At 40.2% G+C, this 13,548-nt stretch overlaps 1 protein-coding gene across 1 annotated transcript in view; it reads right to left on the bottom strand.

Moving 5' to 3' along the window:
- The window catches only part of L2HGDH (L-2-hydroxyglutarate dehydrogenase), a 72,091-nt gene extending 60,111 nt beyond the window's left edge, over window positions 1-11,980 (bottom strand). The window contains exons 1-3 of the mRNA XM_042781360.1: window positions 11,844-11,980; window positions 6,695-6,810; window positions 5,868-6,019 (exon numbers count right to left, since the gene is read on the bottom strand). Coding sequence (XP_042637294.1) covers window positions 5,868-6,019; window positions 6,695-6,810; window positions 11,844-11,980 — 405 coding nt within the window. The remainder of the gene's footprint in view (window positions 1-5,867; window positions 6,020-6,694; window positions 6,811-11,843) is intronic.
- Between the last annotated feature and the right edge of the window lie 1,568 nt (window positions 11,981-13,548).

The raw sequence follows: 13,548 nt of genomic DNA on the forward strand, positions 1-13,548 counted from the left end.
TCGAGTGATGCATTTAAACCATTGACATTCAGTGTAATTAATGACAAGTATGAATTCATTGCTGTCATTTTGTTATGTGTTTTTTCATGGTGTTGCTGATTTCTTTGTTCCATATAATTTTCTATGCTGAGCTCATTTTGGTTATGAATTGTGTTATCACTTTCTTCATTGCTATTATTTTAGTATTTGCTAAATATTTGTGCTTGTCCTCTTGTTTTGATGTGAAGGTTTATCATTTTTCTTTGAGGTTACCCTGCAATTTTTAATTTTCCTCCCAAGTTTAGAACAGCTCATTCTATCTTGCAATTGTCTTGACTTCCTCACCATTTAGATGTTCTGTACCTACACTATTTTTTCCTTCTTTTTGGTTTGTAGTTGTCCTTATTTTCCAATTGATGTCTCTAGTTCCCTGTTTGCAATCTTGTAAGCTTATTTACTTGGGATACTTCCGTAACTGGTTTGGCTACTGGGTTATGTCATCATGTGTGTTAATGGTCAGTTGTTGTTTCCTGTTGTTGGTTCTCTGTCCAAAGGACTCCCTTTAGCATCTCTTGTAAGGCCAGTCTAGTTTTAATAAATTCCTTTAATTTCTGCTTATCTGGAAACGTCCTAACTTCACCATCATATTTGATAGACAATTTTGCTGGGTATATAATTCTTGGTTGGAACTTCTTTTCTTTCAGGGTTTTATATATACCATCCCACTGTCTTCTTGCCTGCATGGTTTCTGCCAAGAAATCAGAGCTTAGTCTTATTGGTTGCCCTTTGTAGGTAACCTTTTGTTTTTCCTATGATGCTTTTAGGATTCTCTCTATGTCCTTGGTTTTGGTGAGTCTGATGATGGTATGTCTTGGTGATTTTTTTTGGAGTCTATCCTGTTTGGGGTTTGTTGGACTTCTTGAATGGATATATTCTCATCTTTCATCATAGCAGGGAAATTCTCTTCCAACAAATCTTTGACAATTTTCCGTGTGGTTTTATTTGTCTCTTCCTGTTCTGGAATTCCAATTACATGTAGGTTATTTCTCTTAATGGTATCCCACATGAACCTTAGGTTTTCTTCATTTTGTTTTGATCTTTTTTTTAATTGATCCCTTTCCAAAGAAGTATTGAGGTATTTGTCTTCAATCTCACTAATTCTGTCTTCCATTGGTTCAATTTTACTCCTTTGCTCATTCAATGTATTATCTATTTCTGAGAATTTAGTATTAATCTTCTGGATTTCTATCTGTAGATTTTATATCATTTCTAATTTTTCATTTATTTTGTTATTTTGTTCTGGTATTGTCTTCCAAAATTGTTCTAGGGTTTTGCCTGTGTTTTCCTCAATTTGTTCAGTGTTTTCCTTGGTCTGTCTCTCAATCCTTTGAAGATACTTAAATATAATTCTTTTGAATTCCTTATCAGGGAGTTCCAATGCTGCTTCTTCCTCAGGAATGTGTTCTGGGTCTGTATCCTGGTCCTTTGTTTCTACTGCTTTACCTTGATTCTCTGTGTGGACTGTGATGGTCCATTGTCTCTGAGACATTGTGACGTTTTTGTGTTTATTTTTAAGTGGTGCATGTGTATTGGAGTGATTTGCCCAAGATTTTAATTTTCTTTGTTTTGTTTAGATGTACCTGAGGAAGCAGGATACTGTGTTCCTCACTAGCTGGCAGCACTTATGCACTCACCACCTGTCTCCTTTCCAGTTGTTAGCCTCCCGTAAGTCTGTGCTGTCCTTGGCAAGGAAAGCCTATTCTTAGGTCCCTGGAATCTGAACGAGAATGCTGTCACTTTAAATATGCAAAATTCCCACCACCTGTAAACATTCAAAATGGCTGCACCCTCTGGACAGCCAAAAGTCCACAGCTCAGTTTGTCTCCTTCTTTCCTGTTTTCCTTTTTAGTTATCAGCCACCAACACAGTTGTCTGTGCAGCCCTTGGTGAGCAGGGCCAAATTTTAGGTTAATTCTCAGGTCATAACATCACTTGGAAATATTCAAACTGTCTGCGCCATCAGTCTAGCTGACATTCCACAGCTCTGTTTGTCTCCTTATTCACTGCTCTCATTCAGGTTCTTCTGCTAGTTGGTGTTTAATCCACTTCTGTATCTTTCCTTTCAAAGCTCAGAGCTCCAGGATTATCTTCTGCATCTGTGTCAATTGGTTTCTGTTTTCTTTGTTGAAGAGGGTCTGTGTAGCTTGTCTGCCTATTCCACCATCTTACTGGAAGGCTACATCAAAATTTTAAAATGCTGTGCTTCAAAGAACACCATCAAGAAAACCTAAAGGGGAATATTAGGACTCTTCTCCATTGCTGGTGGAAATGCAAAATGGTATAGCTGTTGTGGAAAACAGTGTGGCAGTTTCTCAAAAGACTAAAAATAGAACTATCATATGACCCAGCAATTTCTCTCCTAGGTATATACCCGAAAGACTTGAAAACAGAGACTCAAAAAGAGACTTGAACACCAATGTTCAATGCTGTACTATTCAGTCACCAAATGGTAGAAACAACCTAAATGCCCATCAACAGATGAATGGATAAACAACGTAATACTACTCAGCCAGTAGGAGAAATGACGTCTTGATACATGCTACAGTATGGACAGAGCTTAAAGATATTATCCTGAGCAAAATAAATAATCACAAAAGGACAAATATTGTATGATCTCCCTTATACAAAAAAACAAGAAAAGGTAAATGTATAGAGACGAAAGTTTATTAGTGGTTATCAACGGCAGAAAAGAGGTAATAAAAAGAGGTTAATGGTGATGAAAAACATCACACTGATTATGGGTAAGTTGCAAAGCCAATTACTACAGTTACTGTCATTAAGTTGTATGCCTGTAAAAAGTTGAATTGGCAAAAGTTGTGTGATAGATATATTTACAACAATGACCAAAAAAAAAAAAGAGTGACTGCTGAGGCTGCTTATGTGTCATAAAAAATCTGGTTTAGAGGTTTAGGATGACAGTTTCATGGACATCCCAGTTAATTGGCCTATAATATATTTAATGCTCTGTTCTACCTTCTAGTTCACTGTGTAGTATCTATGGTCTTAAAAGCTTGCCAAATACCTTCAGATCTGGAATTGAGCCCACTCCTGTAGCTTCCAGCCAAACCAAAGAAAGGCATATGAGCTGAATATTTACATTAGGTAGATACACTCCTTAGAGAGATCAATCATGAGAGAATAGAAGGGCTGTGCATGCACAGGGTGGCAGCTTGTGGGGGCAGAAGTACATGGGAGGGGAGCTATTGCATTGTGGTAAATTGTAGTCAATGTCATGAGACAAAGTGTATGTCAGCTGCTGTGTGGAAAGTGAATTTGTTCTGTAAACTTTCACCCAAATCACAAAAAAAATTTAAAAAGAAAAAAAAACCTTGCAAGTAGCCATCTAAGGCACAATAATTGGTCTCTATTCACCTGGAACAATGGAAGAAGGAGAGTCAGGAGTAGGAGAAGGATATGCAATATGTGGCTAATTGCCTCTAGGAACAAATCCCTCCTTTTCCATGAGACCAGAAGAACTAGATTGTACCTGGCTACCATTACTGAACATTTTGATCAGCGATTCCATAGAAGAATCTTGATCAAATGGGAGAGAATACAGAATAAACTTTCAAATTCACATGGACTCTAGAGTTTCTGGAGCCATGGCGAGAGAGTGAATTCCTGAAACTATTTGTTTATGTGTTGCTGTGTAATTCTCAACAACTACCACAAAATAAATAAAATTTAAAGAGGAAAAGAAAAGTGAAAAGAAAATCTACAGAATGGGAGAAAATATATGCAAATCATACAAACCTGGTAAGAGACTTATATACAGAATATAACAAGAACTTCTACAACTGAGAAATGAAAATATAATAACCAATTAAAAAGTGGGCAAAGGACTTTTTTTCCCTATCTGCAAATCTTTTTTTTTTTTTTAATTTTTATTGTGATTTGGGTGAAAGTTTACAGAGCAAATTCATTTTCCGTACAACAGTTCATACACATTTTGTCTCATGACATTGACTATAAATTCCCACAATGTAACAGCTCCCCTCTTACTTCCTCCCCATAGTTACCTCTTCCCTGTGTCCTTCCCTCCCAGGCACTCCTGCCCTCCCCCATTCCCCAGCATCTCCCTGTGCATATACTGCTCTTCTGTTCTCCCATGTTTGATCGCTCCAAGTAGTGTGTCTACCTGATGTAAATGTTCAGCCCATATACCTGTCTTTTATTTGGCTGGAAGCCACAGGAATGAGTTCAGTTCCAAACCTGAAGGGCAGCTAGAGACCATAGTCTCAGGGGTTTCACCAGGCTCTATTAGACTAGCAAACCTGGTCCCCACTTTTTTTTTTAAATGATTTTGAGTTTTGTTCCACATTCTTCTCCTATCCAGGGTCTCCTACACAGATCCCCCTCCAAGTGGTTGATAGTGGTAGCCGGGCACCAACTAGTTCTTCTGGTCTCATGGTCATATAGGCTGAAGATTGCATGGCCTGCCAGTCCCTTGGGCTAATTGTTTCCATGCATCTTTGGTTTTCTTCATTCTTCTTTGCTCTGGATGAGGAGAGACCCATCACTGCATCCACATGGCTGCTTGCAGGCTTTTAAGATGCCAGTTGCTACTCATCAAAGTAGATTGTGCAACAATGTTTTTGTGTAGTACATTATGCTAACTGAGCTTGATGTCCCCTGCCACCACAGTCAAAAGTGAGCAAAGGATTTGAAGAAATATTTTACCAATGATGATATATGACACATGAAAACATGCTCAACATCATTAATCAGTGAGGAACTACAAATCAAAGCCACAATGAGATACTGCTTCACATGTACTAGGGATGGCTAAACTAAAAAAGATAGACAATAACAAGTATTAGCAAACATGTGGAGACACTAGAATCCATACTCATTTCTCACGGGAATGTAAAATAATATACTTTTTGGAAAACAGTTTGGCAGCTCCTCAAAATGTTACCACTTGACCTAGGAATTCTACTCTTAGGTATAGACCCAAGATAATTAAAAACACACATTTACATAAAAGTCTGTACATGAAGGTTCACAGAAGCATTATTTATAAGTGCCAAAAAGTATAAACAACCAAAACATCCATCAATAGATGAGTGGATAAACAAAATGTGGTGTTATAGCTATACATTGTAATATTATTTTGCAATAAAAAGAAATGAAGTATTGATATATACTGCAATATATAAATCTTGGAAACATTATGCTAAGTAAGATAAGCCTTTCACAAAAGACCACACAATGTATGATTTCCATTTATATGAAATGTCCACAATAGGCAAATCCATAGAAACAAAAACTACATTCATGCTTACCAGGAGCTGGGGAAGCGAAAATAGGGAGTGATTGCTAATGGGTATAAGATTCCTTTGGGGGTGATGAAATGTTCTGAAATTAGACAGTGGTGATAGTTGCACAACTCTGTGAATATACTAAAATTTAAACTGTATTCCTTAAAAAGGTGAATAATATGGTGGTGGTGGTGGTGTTGTTATGTGCCGTCGAGTCGGCCCCGACTCATAGCGACCCCTCCTTGGGTTTCCGAGGCAGTATCACTACGGAAGTAGGATTGCCCAACCTTCCTTCCGAGCACTGGCTGGTGGGTTTGAACTGCCAGCCTTCTGGTTAGCAGTCAAGTGCTTTAGCCATTATGTACATTAAATGTCAATGAAGATATTTTAAAAAAATCACAGTCACATCGTAATTTCTTTAAGTTGTTCCCTAATATTAGAGTTTATAAATTACATAGATGTAGAGATACACAAAAAAGCTAAAGATTTTTTATTTATTGTTCAATGTGAAACATCACTAAGAAAATACTAGTTATAAATACTACAGGCTCAAGTGAAATGCCATACCTTCCCGCATTGCTTGTAGGAAATTCCCTTCTTGTTACAGTATTCATAGATGAGGGCTGCACCTTGTACACATAATTTAGCTTTCAGAGATTCAGGTTTATAATAAATTCCACTATGTATGACACCACTGTTATGTCCAGTCTGATGAAGAGCTACAGAACAAGAGAAACTGGTAAGAAAACATACATCACTCACATAAAACCTAAGAGGTGGGGAAACAAACATATATTTGAAGCTATAAGAAACTACATCACTTAAAATTCTGCCTGAATTTGTTCTTAGAATCAGAGTATAGATCATTTCCTTTAATAACCGTCCCTGGTGTGTGGTCATATTCTCCCCAGTTCACTTCTGATTTCAGCTACACCTGTGATACAGACTTACCTCTCACTCCCAGCAAATCCAAAGGGCCCACTATGGCTCTCTACATTATGGTCCTGGGCCTTTTCTAATGTGTTTGAAGGGAAAATGGGGGAACTTCAACACCCTTAGGGGTAATCCTCAACCAACAGGGACAGGGGCAGATGGATAAATGAGCATAAATCTAGGAAATATTAGGTATCTCATCAGAGGTCCAAGTGGCATCAAGCTCACAGCACTGACAGTGGTAATGTACCCTCACGTGGCTTTTCTTCCCTCCCTGTCTTACTTTCCCATTTCCTTATTCCTGCCTCCTGGGATAACCTTTCAAATAAATCATCTACATCCAAGTCCTTGTCTCAGGCTCAAACTAAGATACTGACATCAACATTCAGCATCAAAGATGTAGCACTGACAAAATGAGCAGGTGTTCAAGTAAGCCAGACGAACACTGATAACATACATACCTAAATCTTTCTCCTTTTCCAGAAGACCGATAGAAAGTGCTGAATGCCGCTGGATCAGTGCTCTGGCAGAGGCAAGTCCCACAATTCCGCCACCAACAATGACTACATCAAATGAGCTTTAAGAGAAAATCATCCTTAAAGTCATGCCCGTTTAGAGTAGACCACACCAAACTTCACAAGAATAGTTTTCATCATTAGTGGACAAATACATAACTTTTGTTTTTTTTTTAACCAAGCCATCCTAAGTCTTGATAGCACCCACCCTTAATATCAATGATTCCTTTGTGTCAAAAATTACGCTCCTCTACTTCCTGTCCTTTTAAAACTCAAGTGCAGGAAACAGCCAGTGAATATATCAAACTGTATAGAAATAAGTAGCCCAAGAAAGGCTCAGAATCACTATTTTAGCCATGACAAACCATGATTACGCAACTATTGAAAAAATTTGAAAGGGCACATATGATAGTACCTAACTCTGCAATGACAGTTTATAGTGAACAAATCTATGTTTTATAGGACCAATAATGTGACAAAATTTCAAGTTCAAGTCCTTCCTTTGAAAAGTGATCTGAGGTTTCAATTTCAAAATTATTAGCAGAAGCACATCAATTTGAGTACATTTGTTACCATATCTGTGGCTACATTTGGAACTAGAAACAAATACTGGACAACTAGGGACAGTGCCATGTGTGCATGATAAATCATTATCTGCATCTTAACCTGGAAGTCACAAGTGCCTAATGTTAACTCCTTTAGTGCACGAGCCTCATAACTTGGATTGGGAAAGCCTCCAGGTGGTGCTCAAAAGGTGATTCTCACTTGCAGCATCTTTATACAGTTGGATGAAATGGTTATGAAGGTGTGCATGTGATGGTGACACATAATTCAGAAGTGAGAATATAAAAACAGCGGCACAAGTGAAACGAGACTCTGGGTTCACTGTCAATAGGGGTTATTGGTAAATGCTTGCAGTGGTCAACTTAAATATTCCTGTGGTCAGAATGTGCTCAGAAGTCCAAGGCTTAAAATAGTTTTGTTTTTTTAATGTAAATTTCACTCCATAAAAGGAAAAGTGTCACATTCCTTTATAGTTATTTACACTGATCTGCAGCTATTGACTCATAATATAACTTTCAAAATAAGCAGATCTTTTATGACATCTAAAATCAAAACAAAACAAAAAACCCACCACTCCTCTGTCAGTTGTGGTACTGGAGTGGCTTGCAGGTTGCTGTGAGGTGCAAGGTATGCCACTAGTATTTCAAATACCAGCAGAGTCACCATGGTGGACAGATTCTAGCACAGCTTCCAGCCTCTCAGACTAGGAAGAAGGACCTGACAAGCTAGTTCTTAAAAAAAAGAAAAAGGGGGGGGGGGGCTAAAATGGCCTATGAAAAACATATAATTAGCAGAACTTTGTTTGACACACTACTGGAAGATGAGACCCTTAGGTTGGAAGGCACTCAAAATATGACTGGGGAAGAGCTGCCTCTTCAAAGCAGAGTTGATCTTAATGTGGACGGAGTAAAGCTTTCAGGACCTCATTTGCTGATGTGGCATGACTCAAAATGAGAAGAAACGACTACAGACCAAAGGTGGGTAGTTCAAATCCACTAGCTGCTCTGAGGAAGAAAGATGTGGCAGTCTGCTGCCATAAAGATTATAGCCTTGGAAACCCTATGAGGCAGTTCTACTCGTCCTATATGGTTGCTATGAGTCGTATTCAAGTCCAAGGCAATGGATTTTTTTTTCTTTCTTCATGCATGACGTCCTTGATGTTACCCCACAACTCCTGTGATCTTCTGTCATTAGTGTTCAGTGTGTCAATCTATTTATGAGATGGTCTCTAAAGTCAAGTGGAATATAAGTAAGGCCATACTTTGGCTTTCATGGATTTAATTTTCTTCAGCTTCCACTTGAATTTGTACATGAGCAATTGATGGTCTGTTTCAGTCAGCCAGTGGCCTTGTTCTGACTGATACTGAGCTTCTTTATTGTCTCTTTCTACAGCTGTAGTCAATTTGATTTTTGGGTATTCCTTCCAGTGAGATCCACGTGAAAGGTTGCCATTAATGTTGTTGAAAAGCAGCATTTCCAATGAATAGGTCATTGATCTTGCAAAATTCTACCACGTGATCTCCAGCATCACTTCTATTACCAAAGTCATATTTTCCAACTACTCTTTGTTTTCAACTTATGCATTACAATCACCAGTAATTATCAATGCATCTTGACTGCATGTTTCATCAATTTCAGACAGCAGAAGCTGCTAAAATTTTCAATTTCTTCATCTTCGGCATTAGTGGTTGGTATGTAAATTTGAATAATAGTCGTATTAACTGACCTTCCTTGTAGGCATACGAATATTATACTATCACTGGCAGTGTTGTATTTCAGGATTGGTCTTAAAATGTTCTTTTTTGTCAATGAATATGATGTCGTTCCTCTTCATTTTGTCATTCTGTAATAGTAGACCATATGTTGTCCGATTCAAAACAGCCAATTCCAGTCCATTTCAGCTCACTAATGCCTAGGATATCAATTTTCAAGTGTTCCTTTTCATTTTTTTTCTATTTATTTTTTTAACTGTGATTTAAGTGAAAATTTATAGAGCAAATTGGTTTTCTATTCAACTGTTTATATACGTTTTTAAATATTTATATTCGTGACACTGAATGAAGTCTCAGTTTAACAGCACTCTTCCCACTTCATTCCTGTGGTTACCATTTCTTTGTCTTACCTTCCTATCCATTCCTGCCTTCCGAGCTTTATCCCTGGACAAATGCTGCCGCTTTGATCCCCTATGGTCGACTGTTCTAAGGAATGTGTATCTCCCTGGTAAGACTGTTCACCTCACAGGACTTTCTCTTGTTTGGCTTTAAGTTGGGCCACAAAGCTGAGTTCAGTTCCAGGCTTGAAGGGTGACTAAAGGCCACGGTCTCGGGGGTTCCACTAGTCTCAATTAGACTAGCAAGCCTGATCTTTTTTTATTATTTTTAGTTTTCGTCCATTCCATTTCATTTTAGACAACTTCTACATTTCCTAGATTAATACTTGTACATTCCATGTTCAAATTATTAATAGATAATTAATCATTAATATGCTCATTCACGGCCATCAAATTAATAATTATCCATTAATAATTGCAGTTGTTTCTTCTTATTCTGAGTCATGCCATATCAGCAAATGAAGGCTTTACTCCATCTATGTCATGAAAGGCAGCTCCACTATGAGGAGGCAGCTCTTCCCAGTCATATTTTGAGTATCTTTCAACCTGTAGGGTTTATCTTCCAGAACTATATCGGACAACATTCCACTGCTAACCATAAGGTTTCCACTGGCCAATTTTTCCACAAATAGATTGTCAAGTCCTTCTACTCAGTACATATTAGTCTGCAAGCTCCGCTGGTATCTGTCTACCATGGGTGATCCAGCTGGCATATGAAATACTGGTGGCATAGCTTCCAGTATCAAAGCAACATGCAAGCCACCATAGCACAATAAACTGACAGGTGGTCTGTCATGGGACGGTACTCAGCAATACAAAGAAAAGATGTATTGATACACACAACCAGCTGGATCAATCTCAGAGACACAATGCGAAATGAAAAAGGCCAGTCTCAAATCATAACATACTGTATGACTCCACTTATTCTCAAAATGACAAAATTAGAGATGGAGAACAGATAAGTGGTTGCTAGCGGTTAGGGAGGTACAGAAGGAAGTGTGAATTTAAAAAGGTAGCACATGGGATATCTTTGCAGTGATGAAACATTTTTGTATCTTAATTATGAGTGGGTTACACAAATTTACACATATGATTAAACTGTATAAAAGTACACACACACAAGTGCATGTAAAACTGGTGAAGTGTAAACAGGTCTGTGGCTTTTACCAAAGTCAGTTCCTTGTTTTGATACTGTTGTTGTTGTTGTTGTTGTTGTTCTTGTTTGCCGTCGAGTCGTGTACTACAGGTATGTAAGATGTTACCACTGGGGGAAACTGAGTAACGGATACAGGGGACCTCTCTCACTCTTCCTTCTTTTTTTTTGCTGTAAAATCCTATAGATCTATAATTGTTTTAAAATAAAAAGTAAAAACAAAACCTTTCACTAACCCTACTCTTCTTAGGAAACTTCCAAAAGAATTGTCTACATAATCCACAATCACAAATCTTAGTAGTAGTATCTCACTTGAATGCCCCTCCCATCCACTAACACACAGTAGCCAGAATCAACTTTTGAGACATCAATATTTAAACATTCCCGTTCTTAAAACCCTTTAATAACTTCCATTAATCTTAGAATAATATTCAATGTCTGGTTAAAATAGAATGAAAACCTGCTGTGACGTAGCCCCTCTCCAGACTCATTCCACATCAACTTGTACGCTAAATTCGAGTCACATTAATATTGCCCACCTTCTAGTCCTCGAGATAGTAAAGGGCTTTCTAGCCTTGATACCTTCGCACAAACCATCCCTCCAAACAGGGCAAACATTGGTTTCAAACGTGACTGCAAACTTTCCCGCCACATGACACTGAATTGCTTCTCCCAGAAGCAACTCTATGCAGTTCTCACTAGGAACTGGCTTATTTCAAACTATCGCAGATTTTCCAGGCAACATCAGGGATGCCAGTTAACACCGTATTTATCGATTGCTTACAACACGTTAAGCGCTAAATCATTTCATTCTCAAAACCCACCTGCCACTCCTCGGAAGGAAGGTTGGGCAATCTACTTCTGCAGTGATACCGCCTCGGAAACCCAAGAAGGGGTCGCTATGAGTCTGACTCCACGGCACATAACAACAAAACGGGAGAGACTAGGTTCCTTTTCACAAATGAACCTTTAAGGAGATTAAGATGAACGCTCAAAGTTAAACTGCAAGTGGAGGGATTGTATGCAAACCCATAACTGTTCTTGACCTTTATTCAACACTTCATCTATTCTTTTCCTTTGGCCCACAAATACAAGGAACGCAACCTACAAGCAGTTCCTGGGATCTGAGGTTGGAGCCTGGGCTCCACAGGACCTTGACCTTCTCTCTTTCACCGGACAGGGAAGTACGGGCGACTATCGGTCCTGCACAGGACACCTCTGATAGCAGAAGCGGTGCAGGTGGCGGGGGCGGGCCAGCGGACACTCACCTAGTGCTGGCTCTGCGGCCATAGCTGCAATCTCCGCGCAGCAGCCACCGCCTCCCTTGCGTTGGCCTGCACGCTCCGAAGCAGCCCCCGCCGGCCCGCCCGCAGGCACCACCCAGGTAGCGCAATGTTGGCAACATCCCTCACGCCTCCTGCCTTTCCTCAACCACCAGAGGTGGTCACGTGAGCGAAACACCAAAAGGGTCCGGACGTACTCTAGCCCCGCCCACTCACGTAGGGGCCAATGAGGCGCGCGCCTTTGCCTCACGTGGGAGCCTCAAGCGGTGGCCAATAGGAGCGCCCAGTTGAGGGCGAAAGGCTGGCCGGCGCGGCCGCAGATGCGTGGGACGTTCGCTAGCTCCCTCCCTCCCTCCGACGCTGTAAGTAGGCCATCTAGGCCCCGAGCGAAGCGGGGCGCGGGTGGTGCATACTTTCCGCCCTTTTTCCTCTCTCTTCGCTGGGCTGACTGAAAAGCTGGTCCACCAAGTTGCATGTCTTTGACTTTAACCCCTGAGCGTACTTAGGGCTGCAAGACAATGTCTTGGCGTGGTTAAGGCGAAAACTTCGTTTGGGCGTGCCCAGAGGCCCCCCTTCTCCCTGTAAGCCCCGCCTCGTTGGGCTGCGCCGCTGGCCTGCTCCAGGCCCCTAGCTAGGCACCCGCGGTCTCTAACCCGGCCCGCTGCGAAGGAGCGCCCCTAGTTCTTTGTCATGGCAACGCCTGCTAACCTGAAGTCTTCTGGATTGCTTTTTATGGGGCTTCTGGGGGTGTCATTCATTCAGTCATTACTTCATCCTGTAAATATCAAACCCTACATTTCTCCAGCGGGCACTGTAGTACCCAGTGAACAAGACAGCTCGGTCTCCACCGTCAAGCAATCTTTGCCCTTTTCTTGGTGAACCGAGATTCAGTGTCAGATACACTGTATGGGCTTGGGACCAGCGACTGCCAGCCAGCAAGTAACTTCACCGCTGTTTCCTTATCGGTAGAATGAAGGAGGTGAGCTCTGTAATCTCTAAGGCATGTTCTACCGGTAAAATGTAATTTATCACAGTGACAGTTTAATTTTAACCGTTAATTACTGTCCGTGCTTGAAGGCAATTTTTACTGTTTAGAGCAGGGCAAAAATTGCATACAATTTTATTGCTGGAAGGACTACTTGCCTGTTCGAACCGTGGCACATATTGGCCTGATGACTTTGGGAAGTCATTTCCCCTCTTCCTCAGAGTCGCCTCTGTGAACTAGGAGTACGGTAATGTCTTCCTAACAGGGTTATTGAGCTGATTATGTAAGATAAGGCATGTCAGGTGTTCAGCACAGTGAAGCAATTGGTAAATGATGGCTTTTTTCTTTTTTCCCTCTAAATTTTATTTTGTTCTTCTTGAGAATATATACACAGCAAAACACATACCAATCCAACAGTTTCTGTGTGTACCATTTAGTGACACTGATTACATTCTTCCAGTTTTGCAACCATTCTTACCCTCCTTTTCTAAGTTTTTCCCTCCCTCATTAGCATAAACTCACTGCCCACTGAGGTGCCTATCTGATCTTTTAAATTGCTCTTGTCTATTTAATCCCAAATAGATAGTTCTTAAGAGAGCATAAAAACAATGGGCCTATAAGTTCATGTGAATGATCAGAATTCCCAGGTGTATAGTAGAGCTGACAAGGGGCAAGGTTATGGTCATTGCTTGGTCACAGCCAGCT

This window comes from Orycteropus afer, unplaced genomic scaffold, assembly GCF_000298275.1.
Source record: "Orycteropus afer afer isolate SDZICR_OR568_19922 unplaced genomic scaffold, OryAfe1.0 scaffold00111, whole genome shotgun sequence".
Classification (NCBI taxonomy): Eukaryota; Metazoa; Chordata; class Mammalia; order Tubulidentata; family Orycteropodidae; genus Orycteropus; species Orycteropus afer.